General features: G+C 38.2%; 1 protein-coding gene and 1 pseudogene across 1 annotated transcript in view; one reads left to right on the plus strand and one right to left on the minus strand.

The window, feature by feature from the left end:
- Positions 1-1001: 1001 nt before the first annotated feature.
- Positions 1002-27056, minus strand: part of Rdh10 (retinol dehydrogenase 10) — a 32306-nt gene continuing 6251 nt past the window's right edge. Inside the window, exons 3-6 of the mRNA XM_010622438.3 lie at positions 7682-7780; positions 6111-6256; positions 2336-2467; positions 1002-2239 (exon numbers count right to left, since the gene is read on the minus strand). Of these exons, the coding sequence (XP_010620740.2) occupies positions 2116-2239; positions 2336-2467; positions 6111-6256; positions 7682-7780 (501 nt within the window). The 3' untranslated portion in view covers positions 1002-2115. The remainder of the gene's footprint in view (positions 2240-2335; positions 2468-6110; positions 6257-7681; positions 7781-27056) is intronic.
- Positions 2491-3510, plus strand: LOC117284478 (annotated as a pseudogene).

Raw genomic sequence — 27056 nt, forward strand, 5'->3', positions numbered from 1 at the left:
CAAAGTAACATTATACTGAAAATATACGAGAAGTATAACATGTAGGAATCCTGCAGCTCTAAACTTGTATGAAGTGTATCCCTTTCTAAACTCCACAGTTAGAGATGGGAAGAATTTGGATAGCATTCAAGGGAGAGCTCCAGAAGTGAACTGGGATGGGACATGGGAATAAACGATGTAAAAAAATATTAAGTGAATTCAGTGTATTAAACTTGGAGATGGACAACCTTATAAGGGCATAAAAAACAAAAATAGAAATCAATTTAAGACTCCAACAGGTAATAATAAAATGAAGTGTAAAGAAGACCTTCCTTAGTTTTTAGGTTGGTAAATGGATCCTTAAATTAGAACAGATTTTACTGGGATAATTTGTGTGTGCTCCAGGCTAGCAGGGAGACAGGCTTGGATAACCTAAAATAGTTGTTCCCACCCCACATTGTTATGGTACCACTTCAAAGTACTTATTTAAATCCATAATTGAAAATCAAGAGGTAGCCAGTGCCTCCTCTGCCTTCAAGGTTGGGCTGTCACTTATAAAGGCAAATTCAAACCTATGAGGAAGCTGTTCCCTACAACCTGAGCTAGGAACCTTAGCAGTGAGATGGGACTTTCCTTGAATGTGCTTGTAGATAAGAGTGCAGATTTGATCTGTGGGGGAGTCAAACTAACACAGGTAACACAGGTAATAGTATCCTTTTTGTTTTACTACTTTTATTGTAGGCAAGCCCTTGATAAAGTCTCTAATGTAGATACTGGGAGTGCTGGAAATTTGACTGCATGGTACCCTAGATTGTTATGTCTGCTCCCCATTATTATCCTATTCAAACATTTCTTTTAAACTAAAGCAGAGCATGGCATGTGGGGAAAACAGTAACACGATGCTTTTCACTACAACCTTGCTGATAATGAATAATCACACAGTCAGTGGCAAGTAAGTTAATTCTTTAAATTTAATCAGTCCTTTATAAAACTTTCCAATTAGTAAAAGTGGCTTATTTTAATAGCCTTTAACATTGGTCACTAAACAAGACATTCTAAAAAAAAAAAAAAAAGCAATCACATAATAGTTCATAGTAATTTACAGGTGGATGGTATACATCTAGATACAGAGGTAGAAGTTCACTTTTACAATGTTTCACTAATACACATATACCAAATTCAAGGCACAAATAGTTTGCTTTACAAAAAAATACTGTAAAAATGTCATTTGCTGTTCTATGTGAATAAACCTTTCAAAGGAATCTTTACACCCTTCTGTAATACTCCATGGAATAAGATTTTTTTTCCCCTCACTAATTACAGATGGCACAAAATGAGGACTTAGTATAGAAGTTCCCATTGTTAGAAACTGTTTCTTTGCAGAGCTGCTGTGTACTCTAGATAACAGTCCATTTAAAATCATGAAACACAGCAACTCCCCAAGAAAAGGGCACTTTCTATATGCAGCAAAATTCATAGGTAGAAAAATGGATGATCTTTTTGATGACAAGGTCTACAGACAATGGTTTTACAGAGAAGTTTAAAAATCAGCTAATACTTTAGTCATAAGTTTAAGAAAGAGACCTCATCACCTTTATTGTGAAGCTCAGACATCATTTACCTCAAACTGTTGGAGATTTCAAAATTCCTTTTTAAGAGCTGAACATACAAACACCATAAGAAAGCCACATAGGCTTTGCAAAACTGGAACTTAGAAAACTTCAAAAAATATAGCACTATCAGTCCTTGAAGTTGCAAGGATGTCAGGTGGCTAGAGTTTAATAACAAGAATGCATATGGGAATTCAGAAAAATCATACACATGAAACACACTGTAGTTATCATTTCTAGTCTCCTGTTCACTAAGCCCAAAGATGTCATACAGTGCTTGTCTAAAGACTGGACTGGTTTTAGGGTCCTGTCTAAAAGGATCCTGTTGGCAGTAATCTATGCTCATTTTTATGGATCACATATCCCAAGTACTCTAGTCAGGTAATTTATACTTTATTATTTAAAAAAGTTATTTTAAAAAAGCCAACATGGGGTTAGAGTCCAGAAGGTTAGTAATGCTGATGTGCACTGGATTTTAATATCTTGATTATCTTGATAGAAATGATATGCCATACAAAAAAAATCCTTAGATTCCATTTTTTGCTTCATTATTGTTTGTGGCTTGCTTTCTTTGAGCAATAAAGGGGTACATGCACTTGTCTGCTCCCAGGAATCGATACATGCACACAACTGCTTCGAAAGGAAGGATGCTGAAAAGAAAAGCCACAGTTAGCAGATCCAAAGTCTTGAGTTAATTAAGGTCTTGTGGCAGGCAGGAAGGACCCAATCAATGAGAACCCAGTTACCTCTTCATGAAGGTCACGATGTACATGAGGCGGGGGGTGCAGATCATGGGCTGGTCTGTGAGGATGGCCTTCATGGCCTGCTTCACACAGTAATCGGGTTTCAAAGGGGGCAAAAAGGGCTCAATTTCTTTCCTGAAAGTTTTATATGTTCAAAAATGAAGTTAAGAATTAACTTGGGCTCCCTTCAAGCAAAGCCTCCCTGCCCGCCGCTGCCACGGAACAGTGCACGCCCAGCCTCAGGGCGCAAAGCCTTGAGACCCCTGGAGCCCGAAGCCCGGGCACCTGCGGCAGGCGATCTGAGGATGACCACATCTGCGGGAGACTTTGCCATCCGTCCTCCAGAACTAGGGGAGAGAGAACCGGGAGCTCCCCATCCCCTTCTCCTCTGCCACTTTTCGGACACCCGTAGGCACTTGATTTGGGGTTCCATCTGACTTCCAGGAAGGAAGGGCTGCTCTGACTCCAGCTGGGCGGCCACCTGTCTTTGCCACAGTGACCCTTTTTCCCGTGACCCTGTGGTGCCTGGAGCCCTCCGGGTACAGTGCAGAAGGGACGGACACACAGCCAGTGGGAGACTGCAGGGTTGGCAGAGGAGCCATTCCCAGAGGCCACGCGTCTGGCAAAGGCCCTGCACAAGCTTGGATACAGAGGATGGTACTGGGGAAATACGACTATTAATGAAGCCAAAGAGAAATTAAAAGAAACACCAGAAGGAACTTTCTTGATTAGAGATAGTTCACATTCAGACTACCTACTAACAATATCTGTTAAAACATAAGCTGGACCAACTAATCTGAGAATTGAGTACCGAGGTGGGAGGTTCAGATTGGATTCTATCATAGGTGACAAGTCCAAGCCCAAATAGTTCGACGGATGGTTCACCTGATTGACTACTATATGCAAGGATAAGCGGGCAGGCCCGAACGCCCCGAAATGGAACCATTCACCACTACCTGAGCAAACCGCTGTACACATCAGCACCCTCCCTACAGCATCTCTGTTGACTCACCATTGACAAATGCACCGGTACCGTCTGGGGACTGCCTTTACCAACAAGACTCAAAGGTTACTTGGAAAAATATAAATCCAGGTTTAAGTGTTTCTCTTTTCCTAAACATGCTCATTTAGAGGATCTCAGAATGCAGCTATGTAAAAGAGAACCAAAACTTCAATGACTGCTCTGGGACTCTGCATTTAGAATCCTTGATAAGAACAGCTGAAGTCAATCTAATTTAAATGCGTGAAGCGGTAGCTAGGTATTTTAGAGTTCCCTTAGATATGTCCACCTACCTGAGCAAGGCTTCCTTTCCTAAGGATGATCAAGACCAAATAATTCACTTAAATTCAAAAAATAAAATGTCCCAAAGTAAAGGCTGAGGAAGCATTTTATCAGAACACCTTGCCTTTCTGGAAGTTACTTTGCATTAGGTCAAAGGTCTAAGGTCTAAGCTCCAAGCACCAAGCAGCAGCAAAGAGCTACTCAAAGGGCTTCAGTGCTGTACTGAAGAAGGAGCAAGATCAAGCTGATACAGCTGTGACTTCAGTTCTGAATGCCTGCCCGTCAGCCTGTTTTAGGATATTTTATATTTTTCATTCTGATGTACCTAGGAATTTTGTTAAACAGATTGTGCTTGTATTTATCCCTCATTTTATGCAATTAACCCAGCCAACCAAAACAAATGACCATGAAATCCTGTATGTGTGTTTTTACTACATGTATGAACCCTCTCCTATGAACGAGTACTGTAGCAATCCACTTTAAGAGAGCCTTATTTCAGAAATATTTCAAACTGGTGCAAGTGGAAGACATTCTCTTTTCCTTTAAAGCTATAGATAAGAATGTCATGCATACCAGGTGCAATTCAATCCCTGTTCACAGAATACAATGCAGATACAGATGTTTTACCCTTAGAAGTAGCTGTGTCCCCAACTGTTGCCATCATTTTTTTGGAAATGGCTTTAGAAATTTCCAAGTTGTCTAAATTGTCTAACCATGGACATCAGCAGTAATCTCCCTTCTGCCATGACTTTGACTTAATTTTCTTCCAGATATAGGAAGATACCTGCCTGTTTTTCAAAGTGTTTATTTACTGCTGTTACTATTTGATTAGAATGTATTAAATAAAAGTAAGCCTGACTTAAAAAAATTAATACAATAGGAAGACTGAAATACATATCAAAACACTAACCGGGATGTTACTGGAGCCAAAGGATTTTGGGTATATTGCTTTCTTTACTGTGCTTTTGTATCCCCCACCAAAATTTGCCTACTATGAACATATTTTGTTTGCATAATCTGGAAAACAAGTTTGGGGGGAAAAAGCAACATTGGTCTGCCTTTCTGCAAAATGAGAGACTGGTGTTTTTAAGATGCCTGTAAGATGTAGTTCAAGTTATTTTTCTATATTTTTCTTTTGACCAAAAAAGGTATTTGGCATTGCAAACATTAAATCCCAGAAAGAGGCAAAACTTTAAGTGTTAGGCATTATGAGGGTAAATAAACATAGGCAGTAACAGCTTTGTACTTTCCAGGATGCAGACTCAGAAAGCTAAAGTATATTCTCTAGGGGCCTCTAAAATGAAAGGCACACAGACATGCTACCTTCAGGCTAATTCAGTCACATACATGGTCAAAGTATGTTACAATACAATTTACTGCTTTAATTCTTCATTGCCCCACCACAGCTTCAGACACCTGTATCAGCCACTATGTCAAAGAGGAGATGGCTCCTGAAAACCATTAGCAATGGGTTCCTATGCACATATGAGGACAAGATCAACCAAACATATATACTCACAGTCCTGCATGCACACACATGTAAAGGATAAGAGGCACAGCTAGAATTCAGTTTTGTCTTGATTGAACTCAAGGCTCTGCACATGCTAAGCACATGCTCTACACTGAACTACAGCCCTCTCCCATCCCTAGAGTTCATTTCTCAGTACAGACTTGGTGTCACCCTGAAATCTGAATGACTCAAATCATCCTCCACCTACTTTACTACTTGTCTGGTTCAGTATGTGCTAACAATGGTCCCTAACCAACAGGGAACTGGGAACTGGTTGGGTTATCTTTCTTTACATTGCAAACGCACCCAAGCTAGGATCTTAAAGTAAGCAAGTCTCTATAAGTGTCCTCTTAATGATTCGTGGTTGTGTTTAGTCTGCTGAGCTCAAGTCAGATGTAATCTGACATTTATATTCCCATTTTTCTCCTAAGTGTGGGGTTATTTTATTTCATTTTTAGTAAATCTAAATGGTTCTCATTCTCTCAGAATTAATCTAGCTATATACATTTGCTGCAAAAAAGGAGTTTTCAAATCTGGAGGGTAATATTAAAAGACTTTTTAGAAAAAAAAGATATGTGACTCCTCTGTGATAGTGATATTGTTTCATATGCAAACCAAAGTAAAAACATTAAGGACTTTTCTTCTGGAGCACTTACTTATCAACATAATATTAGAGAACTAAAATAGCTCTTCAGGAGGTAGCTTTTAAAAACTCTTAAGTATTTATTCTCCTTGAAGGTACAGAGAAGTTGTTTCCTATCTGGTGCTTCTGCATTAAATTCTGCAAGTTAGTATCAGTGTGGCCCTAGTGACTTGCTTGTCAATCTTATATACCAGTTTATAAAGCTTTTGAGCCTTACCCAGTGAAAACTACAGGTTAATTGTCAAATGGCAGGTAAAGTGCAAGAATGACTGTTTGAAGATCCAATTGCACACATTCTCCCGCTGTTACCCTTTCATCAGTAACAGGTTAGGTTTCCACTGACCTGATTCGGCAGCCTCTGAACATGCCAGTGTCCACAAGGTAAGGGCAAACCAAAGTTGTTTTAATTCCATCCTTTTCAGCAGCTTTTAGCTCATGGCTCAGGGATTCATGAAAACCCACAACTCCAAATTTACTGGCACAGTAATCCTGAGAGAGGAGAGAGAACAGACATGCTAAATATGTGCACAAATCCCCAAACAACCTGAAGCTTCCCTGGTCTTACTGCTTTATTAGATGTCTGTCTCAAAAAGTTACAGATGATCAAGTAAAGAAAGAGAAACCATTTTAAAAGATATTTGATGGGCTGGGGATGTAATTCAGGGGTGCTGTGCCTGTCTGACATGCACAAGGACCTGAGTTCGATCCCTGGTACTGGGGGTAGGGGGTGAGATATTTGATGTGGTTCAGTACAAAAATAATATTTTCAAAGCAACAGCAGAAACAGATGAACACTTTTTGCCCCACCAACTAAGCATCACATTACATGGAGGAAGTTATTGCAAAGGATTATGAACACTAGCAGGCTGAAGCTAAAACTGCACAGAAGTTCACTTTGAAGTGTCTGGAAAATTTACAAATGGTCTCTTGTTCAGTACGGAGGCTGAAAAACCTGTTTGTTTAAATTAATGCAAAAAGAACAAAGGCAAGTCTCACTTAGGTTATAAGTTGTTTGATCTGACTTTCTCTTTAGGGTGAAGTTAAAATGAAAATGATAAGTGTACCCTGTAAACTTGAACTAGAACTTAATGTAAAGGCACATAACATAGATAGAAAGTTCTTATCTGTGACCCAAAGTTAAACTTAGGAATGGACATACAAATTCCTTACATGCAGAAGCTATGTATCCTGTATCCCTTTGCATATTTCCATGGAATGGTTTTCTAGGGCTTTTTAAGACAGAATCTCACTTTGCAGTTTGGGCTGGTCTCAAAGTCACAGCAATCTTCCTGCCTCAGCCTCCTGACTGCTGGGATTACAGATGTGTGCTACTATGCCTGGTGGTCATTTTCAATTTTCAACATGTACCCACTAACAAATGGCAAAGAACAATGTTTGCATATGTACTTTGTAATTTCAGCATGGTGAAGAACAGGGTTTTTCTGAAGCTCTGTTTTACAAACTTATAACATGGAGCATCTGACACTGGCCATAACTACCTCATCTGATGAGCTAATACAAGGTAGCTCACTTTCAGCAAGTAGACCAAAACAGAATGTGAACCTTTGGCCTTACTTATCTGTTCCCACGGCACTACCATGCCCTCCACAGTTTCATTTTTGACCTTGTGCCTCCCACCATCAACAAGAGAGACTGCTGATAATATGGGGCACACTGAGAACTACACCATCTGTATCTCTTGTTGCTACATTGTCAAACTAGTAGAAGTGATGTTACGGCAGAATAGGCAGAATTCCATCTCTGTAGCTGGCCCTGGCCTACTGCAAAACCTGACACACAGGGTGCCGGCAGTGTGCTTTGGTGGATGTTCAAGCATCGGTACTCTTGTGATGTATGAGTATTCATCACAAGATAAACTGAGTGAAGGAAGGAAATGCTTTGTATCTCACAAACCTCAACTCCAGCAGTACTGAATAATCCCAAGGAACTCGCGACTGTCACAATATGACCATGATTAATCTCCAGCATCGTAGGAAGAAAGGCTTTAGTTGTCTGAAAGAAAAGTAAGATTCAAGCTTTAGGATTGACATCATGAGTTTCCTCTAAAACTCATCCATGATCACAGAACACACTTTGGCCCACATGATGTTACATTTCCCAATTCATTTAAAAATTTTGCATTTATCCCAAAGATCTTTTAGTTGCCAAGTTAACTCAGCACATATCACTGGTAGAGCAGGCTTATAGTAAGCCATGACCAAAAAGAGTGAAACACAAGTGTTCTTGGGGATAATTTCCCAAGATGAAAGAAAGCCATTAGCAGAAGGCTCTTTATCATCTTTCAAGTAACAGCAATGTGCTAATCTAAACTGCTCTGAGGTCAGAGACTTTCTTATGCTCATGACACTGCAGCACAGCCATCTCCTGGTCTGTGAGGAACCTCCAGCTTACCTAAATCAGGTGCCATGTACTGTGGTACCTTGATTCACAAATTCAATTCTCTCCACACTTCTAGTCACAAACTGAACTAGACAAGAACTGAATCAAGATTCTTCATAAAGTCAACATTGAACCTAACCATTGAATTTGATTTGATTCTTGTCCAACTTGGTTAGCGACCAGAATTGTGGGAAGAACCAAGATTGAGAACTGAGATACCACTGTATTAACATTTTCCTTATGGCTATGTATAAATGGTGAGAGGCCCACGAAGAGCATTATGAACCACACACATCTGAAAGTTTATTGTCAGAGTACACTAGGAAATATTTTGATATAAAAAATAATGGAAGTATGGGCTGGGATTTAGCTCAGTGGAGCCACATCTGCCTAACAAACACAAGATCCTGGTTTGGTCCCCAGGACATAAAAAAAAAAAAAAAAAAAAAAAAAAAAAAAAAAAGAGAACTATTTTAATGAAAAAGGCATTGCAATTCTAAAGGACCACACTCCACTTTTGGGGTCCCTGCATTAACTACCCCACAGAGGCAAAAGGTTGGTCACTCAAGGTGGCAGACTATGTGGCAGATCCATTGAGGAAGGGAAATTAGAGGTGACAATGATGTGTGTGCGTGTGTGTGTGTGTGTGTGTGTGTAGGGGGTACTGGGGCCTTCAAACTGAGTTACATCCTCATCCCATTTTTAAAATTTTGAGATAGGGTCTTGCTAAATTGCACAAGCTGGGCTAGAACTTAGGATCCTTCTGTCTCAGCCTCCCAGAGGTCTGGGATTACAGGCATGCGCCACCACGCATGGCTGGTACTGATTTCTTATTCTCTAAATTCTCTTTTGCCTCCATTCTCTTTTTTAGATACAAGCCTGTATTTTTAAAAATCCTTCAAATTACTTAAAATGATATATTAACTATTCTACCAGGCTCCCAACAGTTTTATAACCTGCTTCTTAAAAGAAAACAGCAAAGAGCAATCTGTCTACTGTTGAGTTATAGTCTAATGCCAACACAGCTTCCTGTGATTTATGAAGTTAAGAAACAAAACACTACATAGCAGACTTAAAGAGGAGTTGCATTCCCTTTTCAGAGGATTTCTGGGATGAGGTATCACTGAGTTTTTGCATGAACTTTTAGTATGTTATGATAACTTTTGCATGTACAAGATAAAAGTACAGTGATTCCATTAAATTTGAAGTTTTTCCACTCTCCAATCCATGGAACAGTTATCAAATAAATCTTTCTAAATGTCCTACGATCTTCCTGAGTCTGTCTGCAACATCCCCATCCCCCAACACATATGCTGTTTGTCCAAGTCTCCTCATAGACACCCTTGTAATACTGCTTCTTACCTGTGTGATTCCCCCCACAACCTGGGTACCAGGAATTAAACATAGGACCATGTTCTTGCTAGGTGGGCTGGGCACCAATTGAGCTATTTCCCTGGCCCTTACCTGTGTGTGTGTTTGTGGTACCAGGGATCAAACTCAGGACCTTATACTTTCTTTTTTTGTTGTTGTTTTTTGATACAGGGTCTCACTATGTAGTTAAGACTGACCTGGAACTCACTATGTAGCCCAGACTGGTCTGGAACTCACAACAATTCTCCTGCCTCAGCCTCCCCAGAGTGCTGGGATTATAGGTGTGTGCCACCACACCCGGCTGGACCTTGTATTTTCAAGGCAGGTACAGTGCCACTGAGCTAAATCCCTAACCCCATTATCTGTGTTTTTCCCATGAACTCTTCCATGGAAATCTTCCTATAATCTCTTCCTATATAAGACAAGTATGATAGTCTTTTATGCATTTCAAATGCTTCAGATCAATTTTATCACTGGAGTCTCCAGATAATTATTAAAGGTATTTAGAGTGTTAAGCTATTTATTATTATTACTATCATCATCATCATCATCACTGGTGCTGGGGATTGAATCTAGGCCCTTGTTCAGGCTAAGCATGCACTCTACTACTGAGCCATGTCTCCAACCCGTATTACCTAGTATTATTCTAGACCAGCTTAACTTTGTATTTCTTTAAGATGTGTAGTCGGTACCACTCAGATTTTATGGTGCTTTGATTTTTTATTGTTTTGTACTTATCTGTCCAGCAGTTCCTAGAAGAGGCAGATCAGGCATCCAAATATTAAGGCAGAATCACCACATAGTGAGTGACAGGTGCTGCAGGACAGCAAGTAAACACACCTCTCTCACTCTTTTTTTGTTGTTATTGTGATAATGGGGATTGAACCCAGAGCCTTTTTAAAGTTTTTCTTGTTTTGTTTTGTTTTAATTTTGAGACAGGGTCTTAAAAAGTGACTAGGCTGCCCAGTGTGGGCTCAAATTTGTGATCCTCCTGCCTCTCCCCAGACAGGCATGTAATACCACACCTGGCTGAGCACACCTTTCCCTACTGCATGTGCCTATCACACTGCTGATGTAAGAGATACACATTTCAGCCTGTGTTTCTTTGTAGTACTAAATAGTAATAGGACAATTATCACAGTAATTATTATTTTGGTGTACCTGATACCCAGAAAGCCAAGAACTGGCACTTCAGGTCATTATAAATTTTAACTTTAGACTCTATAATTTATAACCATTATACCACAGAATTGAAATTAAGTAACATCACAAGTAGGAGCTTTATATTCCAAACTAGAAAACATATCCTTAAGTAACCACGTCTACAAGTCTTGTTTTAAATATCTGATTAAGGTGAATTCTCATATTAGCTAAAAGAATAAAATTATTCTTGGTATTAACCAGAGATCATTTCTAAGGAGAGATGCTCCAGGATTTATAATGGAGTTATATCCTGATAAGCCCAACAGAAGTTGAAAATATCATTAAGTCAAAAGTTCATTTAATATATAAAACCTATCAAATGCCATGACTTAGCCTCGCCTGCCCTAAACATGCTCAGGACACTTGCATTAGTTGGGCATTAAGAGAATCATACCACATATCACTAGCTTGAAAAAGATCAAAATTAAAAATTCAAAGCATAGTTCTAACAAATACATTATCAATTTCAAACTATCACAAAGTCAAAAACTCCTAAATTGAACCACTGTAAGTTAGAATAACATTTATATTACAAGTTTGCCTATTGTTGGAAAGCAGAGATAAATTTAATATGAAGAGCTATTTTTATCTTAATTTCTTAATATAGATTAAGTACATGGACTTATTATGAAATCCTAAGAAATTGTATGCAATATAAATATGATTAAGAATGTGCTACTTGCCTACCAGACAAATCTAAATAACCGACCTTCTTGCTTATGTGGCCAATGTCTAACTTCAGCTGGAAGCTGGCTGACTAGGAACTCAAGACACAAAGTGGGTCAGTTTCTAATAAGTTCACCATATTTATGTTATGGTGCTGTCTTCAGGTGTTAAATGACGAACCCAGATCCTCAGCACCATACAAAGGCAGGTGACAGATTAACACATTCCTAACTGTATTTTAAGTTTAATTTGTTGCAAGGTTCAGAAACTGATTAATGTTCTTTCCCTTCCCCTGAAATGAGCCTGGCACTATTAATTTATCCATTCAACAAGTAATTCTTAAATATCTATTACATGCAGGTACTATGTCATGATCTGGCCAGTAAGGAGTAAAAAAAATAGTAGCTGGCCCCAATTTCTGTCTCTAAGCTGAATTTATATTTTCTGGAACTTAACTGGATTAAATCAGTGTATTAAATATAAACCAGTTCTAGTTTATCTCTCATGTAAGAAGGGTGTTATGTCTGTGTATTCTACAAAAATGTGACTTACGTCGGCTTCTACTTCTGTGTTACACCTGCATCCCAAGTTGTGTGGAGGGGAGTTAAGCTAGTAGATTTTATTTAAAGGAAAGAAGAAAAGAAAATGAAAAAAGAATCCAAATATGGCTATATGGACCAAAATCTTTTCTAATTGTGCATAGTAAATATACTGTTCAAGGAAATACGTTTTAAGTAGCAAGTAAAGTATGACATTAAGTTGGTCTGTCAGTCTTAATGTGAAGCTTACTTCTGAGAAGGAATTGTTCTTTAATTTTTATTTATTTATTTTTTTGGTTTTTTGAGACAGGGTCTCATTATGTAGTTCAGACTGACCTGGAACTCACTATGTAGCCCAGGCTGGTCTTGAACTCACAGCGATCCTCCTGCCTCAGCCTGCTGGGATTATAGGCATGCGCCATCATGCCCAGCTTGTTCTTTAAAGTAGTAGTGTGTTAATGTTCAATTTAAAACATGTGATTTCTTTGCCTTATAAGGGACAAATTTGGCCTTCTATATAAATATATCTGCATATTGTACATTTCAAGATAAAGGTCTATATTTTTTATTTAGGCTTACCAATCCTACATAATATAATTGCTACAACTCATACTGATATCAACAACAAATAAGCTGTTGAGGAAGCCAGTAGGTAAAGTAAGCTATCCAAGGCCACATAATCATTCCTGGAGCCCAGACTCATTTCCCAAAGGTCTCGTCACTGATTTGGGTCCTAGTCTGTACTGAGCAAAGGCAAGCCTAGGATAAGAGCATTCACATTAGGACTACTTGGGTCCATTTTAAGTCTGTGCTCAGGATTCTTCTGGAGCCTATAGAACATGTCATTGTATACTTAGGCTGTTAACTATTTTCTTGCTATCTGAATAGATATGAGCAATTACAGCCTGTGCACTAGTTCCACAAGCAAACTCCTGTCTGAGGTGTGGGGCACATTAAATCGACTTTGATCAACACTAACTCTAGTCTTTACTTTGTAAGAAAAAAATATTATAAGCATCACATTTTCAGGAATTTTTCCAAGTAACCTGACTAGTTTTCCTTTCTAATTACTCTTGCCCTCAACAGTCTGGTAGATGACATCTGAGATAGCACAGCATATTCTGTCCTTGACACAGCTTGACAGCACAAAGAAACCTGGCACTTTCCAATGAATTATTAATGTGCACAAATATTGTAGCATGTATGAGTTGGGGACCAGCAAAAGGTGAAGTGCTAGTTGCCATGACACCAGTCAGTTCAAGCTAAGGTTCACGATCTTTAACTCTGTCTCAGAGTCATTAGAAGAACATAAAGGGCAAGTCTGAAATACACACCCAAATGGCATAAAGTATAAATTCATGATTATGCTATCCCCAGGAATCTGAAGGGACAATTCAGAGGATCACTGACCAACATGACTGCTGTACTAGATCAACTCTAAGGAGGTACTGTTTAGATCAGGAGTTAGCCACTAGTGATGGGATTCCTCCAGGCGGTGCACTTTATCAGTCTCCAGAGTTAGCTGGTGCACATGATGGCTGGCAAGGTTTGCCAGATGCTAAACTTAAGTCAGAGAATTGTGCACCACTGTTATGTTCTCTTATTCAAAAACGCAGAAAACAGAGGAGGAAAACTAGTCCTTCATCAGGAATATCTGAGTGACTCTTGATTCAGACAGCCTCAATGTCAGTAACCCATTTTAGAATGAGGAAAGTTCAGAGAAGTTGGAGGGTCCTAGAGTTTTTATTTGAAAACAAAAAACAAAACTCTTAATAACTGGACTCCAACTTAAAGTAGGAAGGCAGAACTTTGATTACCCATGCTTATTTGTACCTTGAGTCTCCAATACCATAATCTCCTACCAGCTGACAGAGTTGCTATGTGACTAATAAGCAAAAATGAAAGACTTTCAAACGAACACTGACATTCCTGAGACATTCTTCACAAGTCTAATATCTCCACAGTTCCTCAGGGTTCCTCTTCAAAGCACAGGGCACCCTGAAAGATAACTGTAAAGGTCACGTTTATAGTATAAGCAAGGTCTTCTTAGACAGAAGTGTAAGTGACTGCGTATCACAGATATCCCTGTCATAGCTCGAGAAATCTTAGAATGTTAGGTTCATGACAAATTAACTTCCAACAGCTCTGTCCTCCAGATCACTCTTGATGCTCTTATAATGATAGACTGTGCAGTACAGAGCCTGCAGCTTCAATGTCAGGACAAATTAGCCAAAAGGTAAATAGAGAAGTGAAGAAATGTGGTATTTGGCAATCTGACTTTTAAAATTTTGAGATAGACGACATATGAGGTGTAGGTAAAACACCCAGAATGTGTTTTTCATATTTTTAAGCAAGCCTAGGTTCACATATACAAAAGGAAAAGCAAGTTAATCTCTTACATTAGAAAAGGGCTCCATTTTGTATTTTTGTGCACCTGTATAATGTCCTATGATCAATTTAAGAAAAGATACGTTTATAAGAATTATTTTCAGGTACTTATCTCTTTTTAAATGTCAAAAAAACCAGATTCATTCCATAAAGAACCACAAATTATAATACACTGGGAAATGGATTAATAACACCAGCATATAGAGAATAAAGTTTTCTGATATAGGTTTAAGGGTATTCAGATCTCCAAATGATATGCCATTTGAAAAAAAAAAAAGTATAATCACAATTTCATTGAATAAAGAACACCTAACTGGACATACTTATGGTGCCCCTCCATTGCAAACAGCTTTTCCTTGTGCTTTGGTCCTTGTGCCTGTGTTGCTGCAGTGTAACTTATTATCAGAATCACAAAAGAATACTCTCCTAGTTATTTACAAGGCTAAAATGACATCCGGTGGCTCTCTTCTCTAAGCACTCAGTCACTATGCAAAACCATGATTCAACAGTTTTTTCTTTCTTTTTATTGAGTTTATTGGTCCATTCTAGGTATACAGTACAGTTACATTCATTACTGGGATTTTGCACCTTTACACGACAGGTCTTGGTTCTCATTTTTTCCCTTTGTCCCTGCCCTCCCTTCACCCCCTCTTTTTTAAGGTGCTGGAAATATATAGTAAACAGGATAAATCATAAATGTTTAAAGATTAAAAATTGTGATGTACCACCAAGTATCCAGAGCAAGGGATAGATGGCTAAATACTTTCAATTTTGTAGATTTAAAAGTATGATCTTAATAAATGCATTAACTGCTGGGCATGGTGATGACTTCTGTAATCCCAGCACTTGGGAGGCTGGGATAGGAGGATCACTGAGAGTCCAAGGCCTGTCTGGGCAGTGAGTTCAAGACCAGCCTGAAGTACACAGTGAGATCCTGTCTCAAAAAACCAAAACAACGGGCCAGGGATTTAGCTCAGTGGCATTGCAGGCTGCCTCACAAGTGCAAGGTCCTAAGTTTGATCCCTGGTACCACAAAAAGAAAGAAAAGAACATAGGTGAAGAAAGAGACAGGTGAAAAAACAAAACAAAATATAATAATCAAAGATTAGAAATTTTATTTTGATCAACAGTGTTATTTGAAAAGCAATTTTCACTATTAAATTATCTTAAATTGGGAAATAAAGTCTAGATATTTGCTAGCAATATACTGACTTTAATTATCTTAGGTGCAATTTGATAGGAGACATTCTGACATTCATGCAGCAGCACCATACCTTTTCTTCCATTTCCTATTTGGGTATGCCTGTAAATGTCTCCTGGCCAATTATGCAATAACGTCCCAAGACACTGTTGAGTTAACAAAATGTTCACCTTAATTTCTGTTAGAATGAGACAAAACATTCTCTCTAGATATAAAAGAGAAACTATAGAATATGTCATAAGAGTAAAATTTGTACCAGTATTACATTTATCATCCTTGAAGGGAAGGGAGGGGAATGGAGACAAAATGAAGATATAGTATGTACAGATACAAATTCCCCAGGATGAATGTGATCATTATGTAAGGCAAACATGTGCTAAGAAATTTTTTTTTTTAATTTTAAAAAAATAAATTATTGCGAGGCTACAGGGACCAGTTTAACATCTGAACAGCATCAGCAGTTAATACTTAACACAGAGGCACAAGAATACTCCTACAGTTGCCCTGCAACCAAGAAGCTAATAAAAGAGCTAGGCTTTTCAAATGAACACCTAGATGATGACACCATTAGTTATTCAGCAAAAATAAATGCTTCATTAACTTGTCTTCCCACTGTTAAAGATGGAATGAAATCTACCCCAAGGCAGAAACTCAGATGCCAACAACATTCCCTTATATTTTAGGGCTTGCTATGCAGAACTACCAAAAATAAGGTGACTTAAAGCTCAATCTGTCTGGAAAGTACACTAGCCTTTGGAATTCAAAAACCCACAGGGTCCTATCAACTATTTAACCTTCCTTTTGTTATCTGACCTCTCTGAATCTTGATTTGACTCATTTGTGAGACAAAAAGATCTTCAAGAATTTTTAGCTAAAAAAGGTTAGGTTCAATTAATTCTTTCTTCAATTTCCACCTTGTATTCAAAATACAAGTAGTAACACTGAGGTATTGCTTGCCTAAGACTCTTGTAAATGACTCAGAGTAAGGTATCGACTCCATTAGTGCAGTTGCCAGCATCTGGTGATCAGTAAAAATATTTACTTGTTAAACATTTATATGTTGGATGGCTGAGCCTTTTAGCGTAACTTGAATTCACATCTTTTATCTATTAAAAGTATGATCAATTATTGGCAAAATAGTCGTTTTTCTATTTTACTTGACACTGGCAGCTCAATGCATTAAACAAGATGATGAATACTAAGTATTGTTTTTAAATTGCTCTTTCCCTGGATTCTCCCTGACTGGCACCTAGATGATCAAAAGAGAGTTCGATGCTTTCCCTCAGGCTCAGGTCCCTACCCCTATTTAATAACCCTTTATAGAATAATGAAAATAACCCACAAAATTATAGCCAAATCGCTTGCCAAGCAAGGGGTTGTCATTAATTTCTTTGCTTTGCCCCAAACTCACATGGCTTCTCAGAAATTATAATAAAGACTGATATTTCAAAGGGCAGAAGGCTTTGGTTCTACTCTAATGACCATAACCACTTCCATGAGGCATAAACATGTACGCCAGTTTAGCCAGGGCTTAGGCCATCTGAAGTAGCAGGATGCCTCTGCCTCTGTTTCAATAGCACAGTCCACTGAGTACCCCTGATCATCAGTCCTTGTAATTCATAAGGGAAAATAGTTCAAATTCTTCTATGCTTCTTAGTTTGTTTTCTGAGTCTTCAAAAAAAAAAAAAATTAACTTCTTTACTTAAATGCAGGATGCATTAAGAGTTTACTCCTGAAAACTATTTTGTGTTACTGAGGATTAAACCCAGACCTTTGTACTAAACTACATCCCCAGAATCCTTTTTTATTTTGAAACAGGTTCTTGTTAAATCACTAAGCTGCCCAGGTTGGGCTCAAACTTGGGATCCTCCTGCCTCAACTTCCCACAATGCTAGGATTACAAGCATGCACCACCATGCCTGGGTAAGAGTCTTACTGATTCTTAAAACATGCACTGAAACACCATAGGAGTCTTTCAATGTGTACTAGGATTTATGGCACCTACACTGAGTTAGATATTGCTAAAAAAAAATCCCAGCACTCTGGGAGCTGAGGACTGCAAGCTCAAACCTAGCCTAGGCAACTCAGTGAGAACTTGTCTTAAAAGAAATACAAGAAAAATGGTGCCTGTGGATATATCTCCATGAGAAGGCCATGGGTTCAATCCCCAGTACTGCAAAACAAAAACAACAACAAAAATAAAGGCTCTGAGTCTCTTAAAGACCTTTAAAGATTATAAAAGTCACCTTGTTTATAAATCAGTGGTTCTCAAACTTTGCTACACATTAGAATCAAATGGCGGGGGGACTACTACAAAACTTTAGGGCTGGGGATTTAGCTCAGTGGTTCTGCTGCCTGTCTCACAAGGGCAAGGTCCTGAGTTTGATTTCCAGTATCAAAAACAAAAAACTATTAGAATCAAATGGGGATTTTAGCCCTGGTGTCTAATCCATATTGCAGACCAACTGTACCAGAATCTCCATGAAAGAGAATCAGGCAATGGAAGGCAACATTTTCTAGCTGATTCCAATAAGTATCACGTTTGAGAACAACTGTTCTAGAATAGAATTTGTCTTAGCACCATTACATTTCTTGCTGGATAAATTTATGTCACGGGGAGTTGTCCTCGGTATTGCAGTAGTTTTAAGAAGCATCCCACTCCTCTTCCCATTACATGTTAGTAACAGGATTACAAGAAAAATGTCTCTACATGTTGCCAAGCATCCCCTGAGAGCAATACTGCCCCCAGGAGAACCACTCTCTAGATGGAACACAGGCATTAGCAGACCAAGTTCCATATACACCAGTGATGCTTTTCTCCTCAGCTCTAATTTTCATATTGTAATGACACTTTTCTAGGAAACAATTTTCCAAGAATATATTATAGACTAAAGGAGTGCTGAAGGGGAGAATCACAACTTATATTTGCACTTAAATCCTCATCACTTTAGATTCTATTCCTTTAAGCCACTATTTTACAACTAAATAAATACATTTTAAAGTGCTGATGATTTTACCAGTCACAGAAGGACAATTTTTAAAAAGTAATCGAAGATAGCATTAATTGCATCAATTGACTCTGGCCAAACCACCCTCAAATGTTATTACTAAATAACATTTGTGAGAACTAAAAAAGAAAACTTCCTTCAGATTGTCCTCTGGTCATCCAACAATACTAGATGGCCACAAAGTGCTAAGAACAGACCTGTGAGTGATTCCTAGCAACACAGGCAAGGTCACTGTCCTCTTACAAATTGATTCCAGAAGTTATTTTGGCCCTGGGCAAGAAGAATGCAACTTTTCACTGCATGGCACAACTTTCTGCCATTCTCCTTATGCCTAGGGCATAGCAGCCTGGAGGAAAAGTGAGGTAAAAAGCGCCTGGATTCTTCCTTTTAGGTACTGGACCCGAATGTGAATTTAATAACCCTAGATCAGGGTAGGTTTGCATTTGTGTAGATAGGAATACATGATCTGACATTTTTCTAGTCTAACAGATTCTGGAAGGGCTAGTTGGATAACTCAGAAACAAAGGGAAGGGAGAAATGAAAAAACAGAAAGAAAATAAGCATTGGAAGAGCTGTTCCTTCTTAAACACTGATGCGGGTAGGAATCACCTGTGATGCAATAAAATGAAGATTCTGGTTCAGGAGGTGAGAGCCTACTTTTCTAACATGCTTCCAGGTGTGCTGATGCAGATACTCTAGCTTCTAGAATGAGCCTGGCATGTCTCTCTACTCCAAGCCTCAAGTGGCTTCTGATGAATTTCTCCCCACTCTGTTCTCACTACCCCTACCCTCAGTATTTATCAGATAAAAAGCCTCCAGCACTTCATATAGATGACCATGGAAATCTGTGCACTGACTGTACGTATATTTGCTTTGGATACATTTTTAGCACTTCACTGTTAACTACCAGCTCTCAAAGAGATTTCAAAATCCTTTCCCTCTCATCTACAGAAGGTTTGAAGCTGTCAAGATACTGTGGAACCCATCTACTCACTTCTCTTTCCCACTTTCCACCTTTTCCTTGGACAAGTGATTCACAGCTTTCACGCTTTGGTAAGCTTGTGAGAAAACCACACTTAGGAGTTCAGCCCTTTATAAGTCAGATTCCTGGGCACATTGTTGTCTAGTAAAACCTACACAAATTCTTTTCTTTTTTTGAGTTGGATCTCACTAAGTTGATCAGGCTAGCCTTGAACTTGTGATCCTCTTGCTTCACCTCCAGTGTAGTTGGGATTACAGGTTTTACACCCAGCTAAACAGCAAATTTTGAAAATCTATGATTAACATATCAAAAGGAAAGCTTATAGAGCTATCTGATCCCAGAAGATTATTATGTAACAGAATAAATGTTTCACATGTTTTAGGTGATAAACAAACTGAAGTAAAATCCCACTGTTTCTAAAATTTTGGTATTAACTACTTACACAACTCTACTCAGCCATTCCTTGTAGAAGAGCCCTTTTCATTCACTACCTTTATGTGTTCAGTTTATCAACCCTGATATGTAAACCAGGAAGACAGGGAAGCAAGCTGGGTGACCAAGAACATACTACACTAGGATATAGGCTACCTCAAATACAGACCATGAAAATTAGAGAAAAGGCACAGAACTCCTAAGTTGGGTTTTGGTAATAAAATTCTAGTTTGACCTTGGTTCTTCAGGCTAGAATTTTACATGCTTGTCTAATTTATAGAGCAGACTTTCTGGGGATATTAAGTGAGGGTTAATCAGTTATTGCTAAACTATCCATGCTAATAAAAAAATCAACATTTGAAGATTAATTCTTACATTATACCATAGGGCAAGAACTGCAAGTGACTCATAGGAACATCTACTGTACCAGAATCTTTGAACATGTAGGTGGGGTGAGTAGGATTTGTACTCCTCTAAGCTGGAGCCCTAGGCTGAGGGTTTGGGTTCAAGTTTCTCTCCTTAATGGTAACCTTTGGTAAGTCTCATGATCTCTCTTGAGACTATTGGCTTATCCATACAAATGGGGTAATTTAATTCAGAGTTGCTGTGAGACTCCAATAAGAGTGTTTATGAAAGGCTTGGTAAACTTAAATGCTATATAAAAAGTACAGTAAATGTAGACAAAACTCATTAGGCAATATTTGTAGGCTATTTTAGTTATAAATGCTATCTATTTTTGGTTAGGTTGTTTCTCTAGTTCTTGGTTCTTACTATGTATAGCTCCCAGGTCTCTTTGCCCTGTGCCAGACCAGACTTCTGGTTGAAACCCAGTATTTGACCATGACAAGAACCCTTAAGAACATGTTCTAACTTGTTGCTTCAGAAACCTAGCCCCTTTCTTCCAGATAGATGATGCTGGGATACAACAAAAACCCTTTCTAAGAATACCTCATTTTTTGATCTTTTTCTTCAGCCCTTTTTTTTCACTGAGAGAAAAACTGTTTTAACTATAAATTACAATGAAGAGTTCAGAAAATGCAAAAAACCATTTAGTAAGGAATTATTTTAAAGTAATTGATTACTCTTCATGCCCTGCCCCCCCCCCGAGATTGTAGAACCATCTAGTTTTTGTTTTTTTTTTTAATCTTTGAGATATCAGTAGGGGGCAGTATGTTCATTACAATTTTCAGGTGGGAAAATTCAGACTTTGAATTCTAAGTTTCACTTGTCCTCAAGATACCCATATGTTTACACAAGTTACACTACAAATATTTTCTCAGCTACGTTGATTTTGGAAGTGTTATTTTGAGCCCCATTGCTTAGAATAACACTAAGAAGCTGAACCTTGTTAATATTCAAAAAATCCAGTACAAAGGTATTTGAAGCGAAGACAAGAAATTCACATTTTATGCAAACAGAAAGAGAAACATTTGATTTCTCCAAAACCGAAAAACAATGTTTAACACCACTGTCACCTTTCACACGTCTTTGTGTGATCTTTCAAAGTTTCACAGACCAAGTAATGTTTTGTTTCCAAATGTGAATTCATTTTAAGTGGCTTGTCATTGTAAGGGGCTAATTTGACAGCACTCAAGGTTTCGGCAGTAATTGCCCTTACTTGTTAAATATTCTAACAGCATTTGCTGCAGTGTTGAAAGTTTTATGATCATTATAAGAGGATATTCATTTTTTTCCCCCTGTGGTTCACTTCAGAGCATTTAGGAAAATGGTCCCTGACAGGTGTGAACTTGAGTTTTAAGATAATTGACAAATAAAAGTAAAAAAGAAAAAGGAATTCACGAATGGGTCTTGTTGGAGAAGCTCATCAATAAAAGATGTCAGCATTCCTGCAGATGAAAAGCTGCCCCCTCTACAATGGAGACATGTAAGCCTTCATAAACCCATGAAAGTGACTGAAACTGGTAAACCAGGTATGTCAAGGTAAACACAATTAGATTCAGAGGCCATGTTCTGGAAACTTCTATTCTCAACAGTGGTATCTTTTTTTGGTACCGGGGATAGAACTTGGGACCTTGCACTTGTGAGGCATACAGTGGTACCACTAAGCTAAATGCCTGGCTCACACAGTGGTATCTCAACAGAGTGTTAAGGCACAGTACAGGGATCAGCAGTATGCTTTACCTATCAACTCTATATTTTCAAAGTCTCAAAAGTATCCATCATTTAAATTATTTTCCAACTATACTTACATGGGGTCTCAGCCTAAAAGGAGCTTCTAGGTCACTTGATAGAAACTAGGAGACAGTTCCTTGAATAGCTTACTATACTAACTTCTGAGATAAGAAATCACTAACCAAAGGAAATCAACACATTTAAATCTAATACCTGGAGGTACAGGCTCAAAACATTGAGCTTAACTCATTCAGGTGAATTAGGGAATAGTTCCCTCTTTTTTAAGGACTATCAGGTTTTGTCATACTCCAAAGATTAGTTACAAAGGGCCCTTTCTCTTAGGAAAATACTGGCAGTATTTGTAGGAAATAAGATACAAATCAACTCTTCCAGTACACCCCCTAGTGGAACTTCAGTATAGTACATCAAGGGAAGGGGCAAAACATACTGGGTATAGGTTGCAAATCCCTTGTCCAAAATGCTTGGGACCAGTGTCTTGAGTTTTGTAATATTTTCGTACATATAATGAACTATCTTGGGTATAGGTCTCAAGTCTAAGCATGAAATTCACTTATCTTTCATATATATACCTTATACACATAGCCTGAAGGTAATTTTATACAGTATTCTTAGTGTGCCTGTTTTGATTGCAATCCCATCACACGAGCTCAGATATGGAATTTTCCACTTATGGAATCCTATTGGTACTCAAAAAATTTCAAATTTAGAGCATTTCAGATTTCAGATTATTCATATTAGGGAGGCTCAACCCACATTCAGGATTTACATCGGCTTAAATGGCCTTTCCCACGGGCTGGGGATTTGGCTCAGTGGTTCTGCTGCCTGCCTGCCTTGCAAGTGCAAGGACCAGAGTTTGATCCCCAGTACTGAAAAAGAAACCTGGGCTTTCCCAAATCTACTTGCTATGACTGTACCATAGTCATGTGCCTTCTACTCATTTAACACACCAAAACAAGGAAGCAAACATAGCATATCATGTGTACATTTATCAATATAGGCTTATATCTAGATCTTGCAGAGGCAAACTGGCTATATATTATGATTAAAAGGGGCTATCTTAGCTTTAGAAAGAAACAAAAGGAATTTTGGGTGATGGGAAAAAATAGGAAAAAATTTTTAAAAATTGAGTGAATTTGCTATTAATATTCCTTACCTTAAGGAAAACATCAAGAAAAAAAGGAGGTTCCTACTTAAAATTTTTCTGTTTCTCAAGTGAAATTACTAAATTGCTTGAAAGTAATTTTCTCAGATTGCCACTACATCAATTCACTAAAGCCACTAAATGGATCCACTGGAATTTACTAGATTTTAAAAATATGAAATATGATTAGAATAAAAACACATTTAAGGGAAGAGAATAAATGAAGAGAATGTAAGCACTTATATATTTAACCATAGGGGTTGCAGCTCTTTTCCAGGCCCCAGTGACCCAATCCTGCCTGCAATAAATGGGCAAATCCTCTCCTGGGAGGCACTCTCCGTTCAGTCTTTTTGAAAAACCTATTCAATCAGTGTTAGTATTAGCATGGAAAGAACGCTTCCACTTTGATTTGACTTATAAATTAATTTGTACTTGGACAGATAATGAATAAAGCTCTAGATATAGAAATAACGGAGAAAAGAACAAATACCAATTTTAATTCCAGGAATCAAGACAAATGGCACAAGTCACTCCATGCTCAAACAAAAAGGGCCATTCCTTGAGCCAAGAATTTGATCACTGTTCTACAAGGCTGACCACATTAATATGTAAAGATACTATTAGGTCAAAATGAAAATATTTAGAATTTGTGCTTTTCTTTTGCAAAAATAGTAATACACCTTTTCTGAACTATTCAACTTCCACTGCCTCCCAGTAAAACAGGACTCAAATGGCAGTGACAGCCAGGTAGAGGCTCTTACATGAAGCATGAGTACACAGGGCTCTCCCAGGGAATGGTATGGAGTTTAGACTATGCCAAAGTATATAATAGGTGCTGAGCTCGGAAGGCAGATGAAATCAGCTTTGCAGGGCCCAAGATGCCTTCCACTGTGAGCAGTATGGTCATACAAGGGTTTTAAGAAAGCATATAAAGAATGCAGTTCTGCTTAGATAACCCTAGGTTAAAGAGCAAGAATGGAAATACAGAAAGAAGTTTAGAAGCTCTCTTGAGGTGTGATAAAGAAGGCACACTTTGGAAGAGGGAATGGAAAGGAGGGGATTTATCAAAGCACACGGTGGCAAGAGAACAGCTGGGATCTGGTGACCCATGAATGTGTGCAAGAAGGAGGACTGAAGATAATGCTGACGTTTTCAAGCCTGGTGACTAGCTAACCACAGAATGCAGGATGGAGTAAAGAAGAGTTCAATACTGAGACAAGATGATTTTTGGGGATATGTGAAACAGACAAGATAACGGTGTGAACTTGTGAACTGTCCAAGTCAGAGTGAGGCAAATCAAACAGATTACCCAGATAGAGAGGTTCATAGTGCAATTCACTTGGCGCACACAAAACTAAAGAGCAAATTTTAAAGGTTGAGAGGCCAAGAAGAGAGGCCAGGTTGAGAGGGAAGGAAGGAGAAGCACATGAAAGTGGCTTTTCATAGAAATGAAAGCACCTGAGTTTCTAGGTGGTAGTCAAGCAGGTTACATTTTGTGGGAAGATCAAGGTGCACACTGGATTTGGCAATAAGGGAGCACTACCATTTGTTTATATAGCTCAGAAATTACTGCACTGGCTACTTAGGAATGTTTTTTAAACAACCAGCATAATCAAATATAGATTAAAACATATCAAAGATGTTTGGAAGATTTTTTATGAAGTAGTTTGTCTGGTTCCCTGCTCACACCAGTTATAGAAAGTGTCATTTTATCATGTTGAAGATTTTGATTTCTGGTAGCAACAGATTTAAGAGATGGGCATACCATGTAATACATCAAGTACAGAAGCTCAAAGTTCACTGAGCATGTGATCCTATTTTGTATTTGTAGGCACATATGCAGGTGCTGTCAAGAGATGTTTTCCTCAGGAAAACAGAAATAAGACAAAGTAGGTCAATTTACAACTCAATTCAAGACAAAGACTATTTCTAAAGCTCAAACACTTTTATAGATATGACATTTACTTAATAATAAGCCAGTTCTAGAGCAGACTTTTAAAAAACGGGATACAAATTCGAAGTTTTTTTGGTAGCTATCCTAAAACAGGGAAGTGAAAGTCTATAAAATATTTAGTCTTAAACAATTTTTAATATTAGGTATGGAGGAGGAAGTATTGGATAGTTTTATAGAATGATATAGAAACAATTTTTTAAAACAATCTAAACCTGAGGGCATAAACAAAACTAGGTTTCTCTAACTACATAAGAGGAATAGAGTATGTGAGATTAAAAACCAGTAAATCACAAAGAACTTAAACATTAATGATTAGGCACCATTCATGAGATATTAGGTACAACCATAGCTCTAATGTCTTTAAGTGCTACATTACTCAGATCTAACTGGTGGGCTTTTAGTTTTCCTGGATGGATTTTAACTAAATAGACTTTAGACATTTGGATATAGATAAATGCCTAATTCAGTAATTAGTATTTTAAAATTGCAAAACCTTTTAAGTTAAGTGGTCTATTAATTAACTACCAATTATCTTGTCTGACTACCATATCAATAGAAGTAAATTACCGACTAGCTATTTGACAGATTTAGTCCTTTACCATGCAAAAATTTTTCACAACATAAAAGGCCTAGAGTTAAATGCTTTTGCTTCCCCACTTTGGTTAATCAAGGATCAATTTGCTGCTCAAGTATAAAGGCCAAATACAATTCTTTGGTCAAAAAGGATCTATAGATAAACTTTGGCTTTAGAAATAGCAAGCTAAGGAGCTGGGAATTTAGCTCAGTGGTTCTGCCACCTGCCTCACAAGCCCAAGGACCCAAGTTCGATCCTCAGTAATCTGCCCCCACAAACAACAGAAATAGCAAGCTAAGAGTCTACTTCCTCTCTGAAAAAAATAACAAGTGAAGCAATGATAATATTTTGGAGAAACATGGCATTGCAGTTTCTATATGGAAGACAAGTTTCCAAACTTCAAAACAGAAGAGTCAGGTATTTTCAACTTTGTCATCTTACTGATAGAGCCTAGGTGAATGATTTCTACACTAGAGTTACAGTGCATGCTACTGTATTCATTTATCAGCTTTGTGCTAACTGTATTGTATAGCAGAATATGCTGGCTAAAACCTACTCCAAATTTAATACTTCTTGACTGATGACTAAGAGAAGGTTCCTGGGAGATCATCTAGTAGTAGACCAACACTGAATGATATCATAGCAAACAAGTCGGCTGTGCCAGATACTGAAAAGCTTTCAGTGTGTAGAAATGGCCCATAAGGGGCTGGGGATTTAGCTCAGCGGTTTTGCCACCTGCCTTGCAAGCAAGCACAAGGGCCAGAGTTCGATCCCTGGTATCAAAAAAAAAAAAAAAGAAATTAATGGCCCATAAGAAGTAAGGAAATTGCTATAGGAGTCCTCTACTTGAGGCTTGCTCATTTAACTTAACTCAGATTGGTGTATCAACAGCATCCTTCCCCAAAGTCCCTAGCCTCACATCAATAAGCAAAGTAAATACACTATAGTAAAAATAAGCACACAAACCAGGTGCGGTGGTTTACACTTATGATCCCAGCACTCCCTGGAGGCTGAGGTGGGGAGAGAGTTGCAAGTTTGAGCCCAGCTTGGGTAACTCAGACTTTGTCTCAACTAAAAAAAAAAGGGGGGGGGCTAGGGATTATAGCTCAATGTGAAAGTTCTCAGTTCATTTCTTAGTAGTACCACACACACACAACCCCCACCCTCTACACACAAATGGGAGAATGTAAAAGTTGTATAGAAACAAAAGAAGACAAACCATAATGATTGTGAGCAGCCCCATTTTGAAGTATCAATTTTATATTTAGTCCACTAC

The sequence above is a fragment of the Fukomys damarensis genome, unplaced genomic scaffold, assembly GCF_012274545.1.
Source record: "Fukomys damarensis isolate Sample0158 unplaced genomic scaffold, DMR_v1.0_HiC HiC_scaffold_5, whole genome shotgun sequence".
NCBI lineage: Eukaryota > Metazoa > Chordata > Mammalia > Rodentia > Bathyergidae > Fukomys > Fukomys damarensis.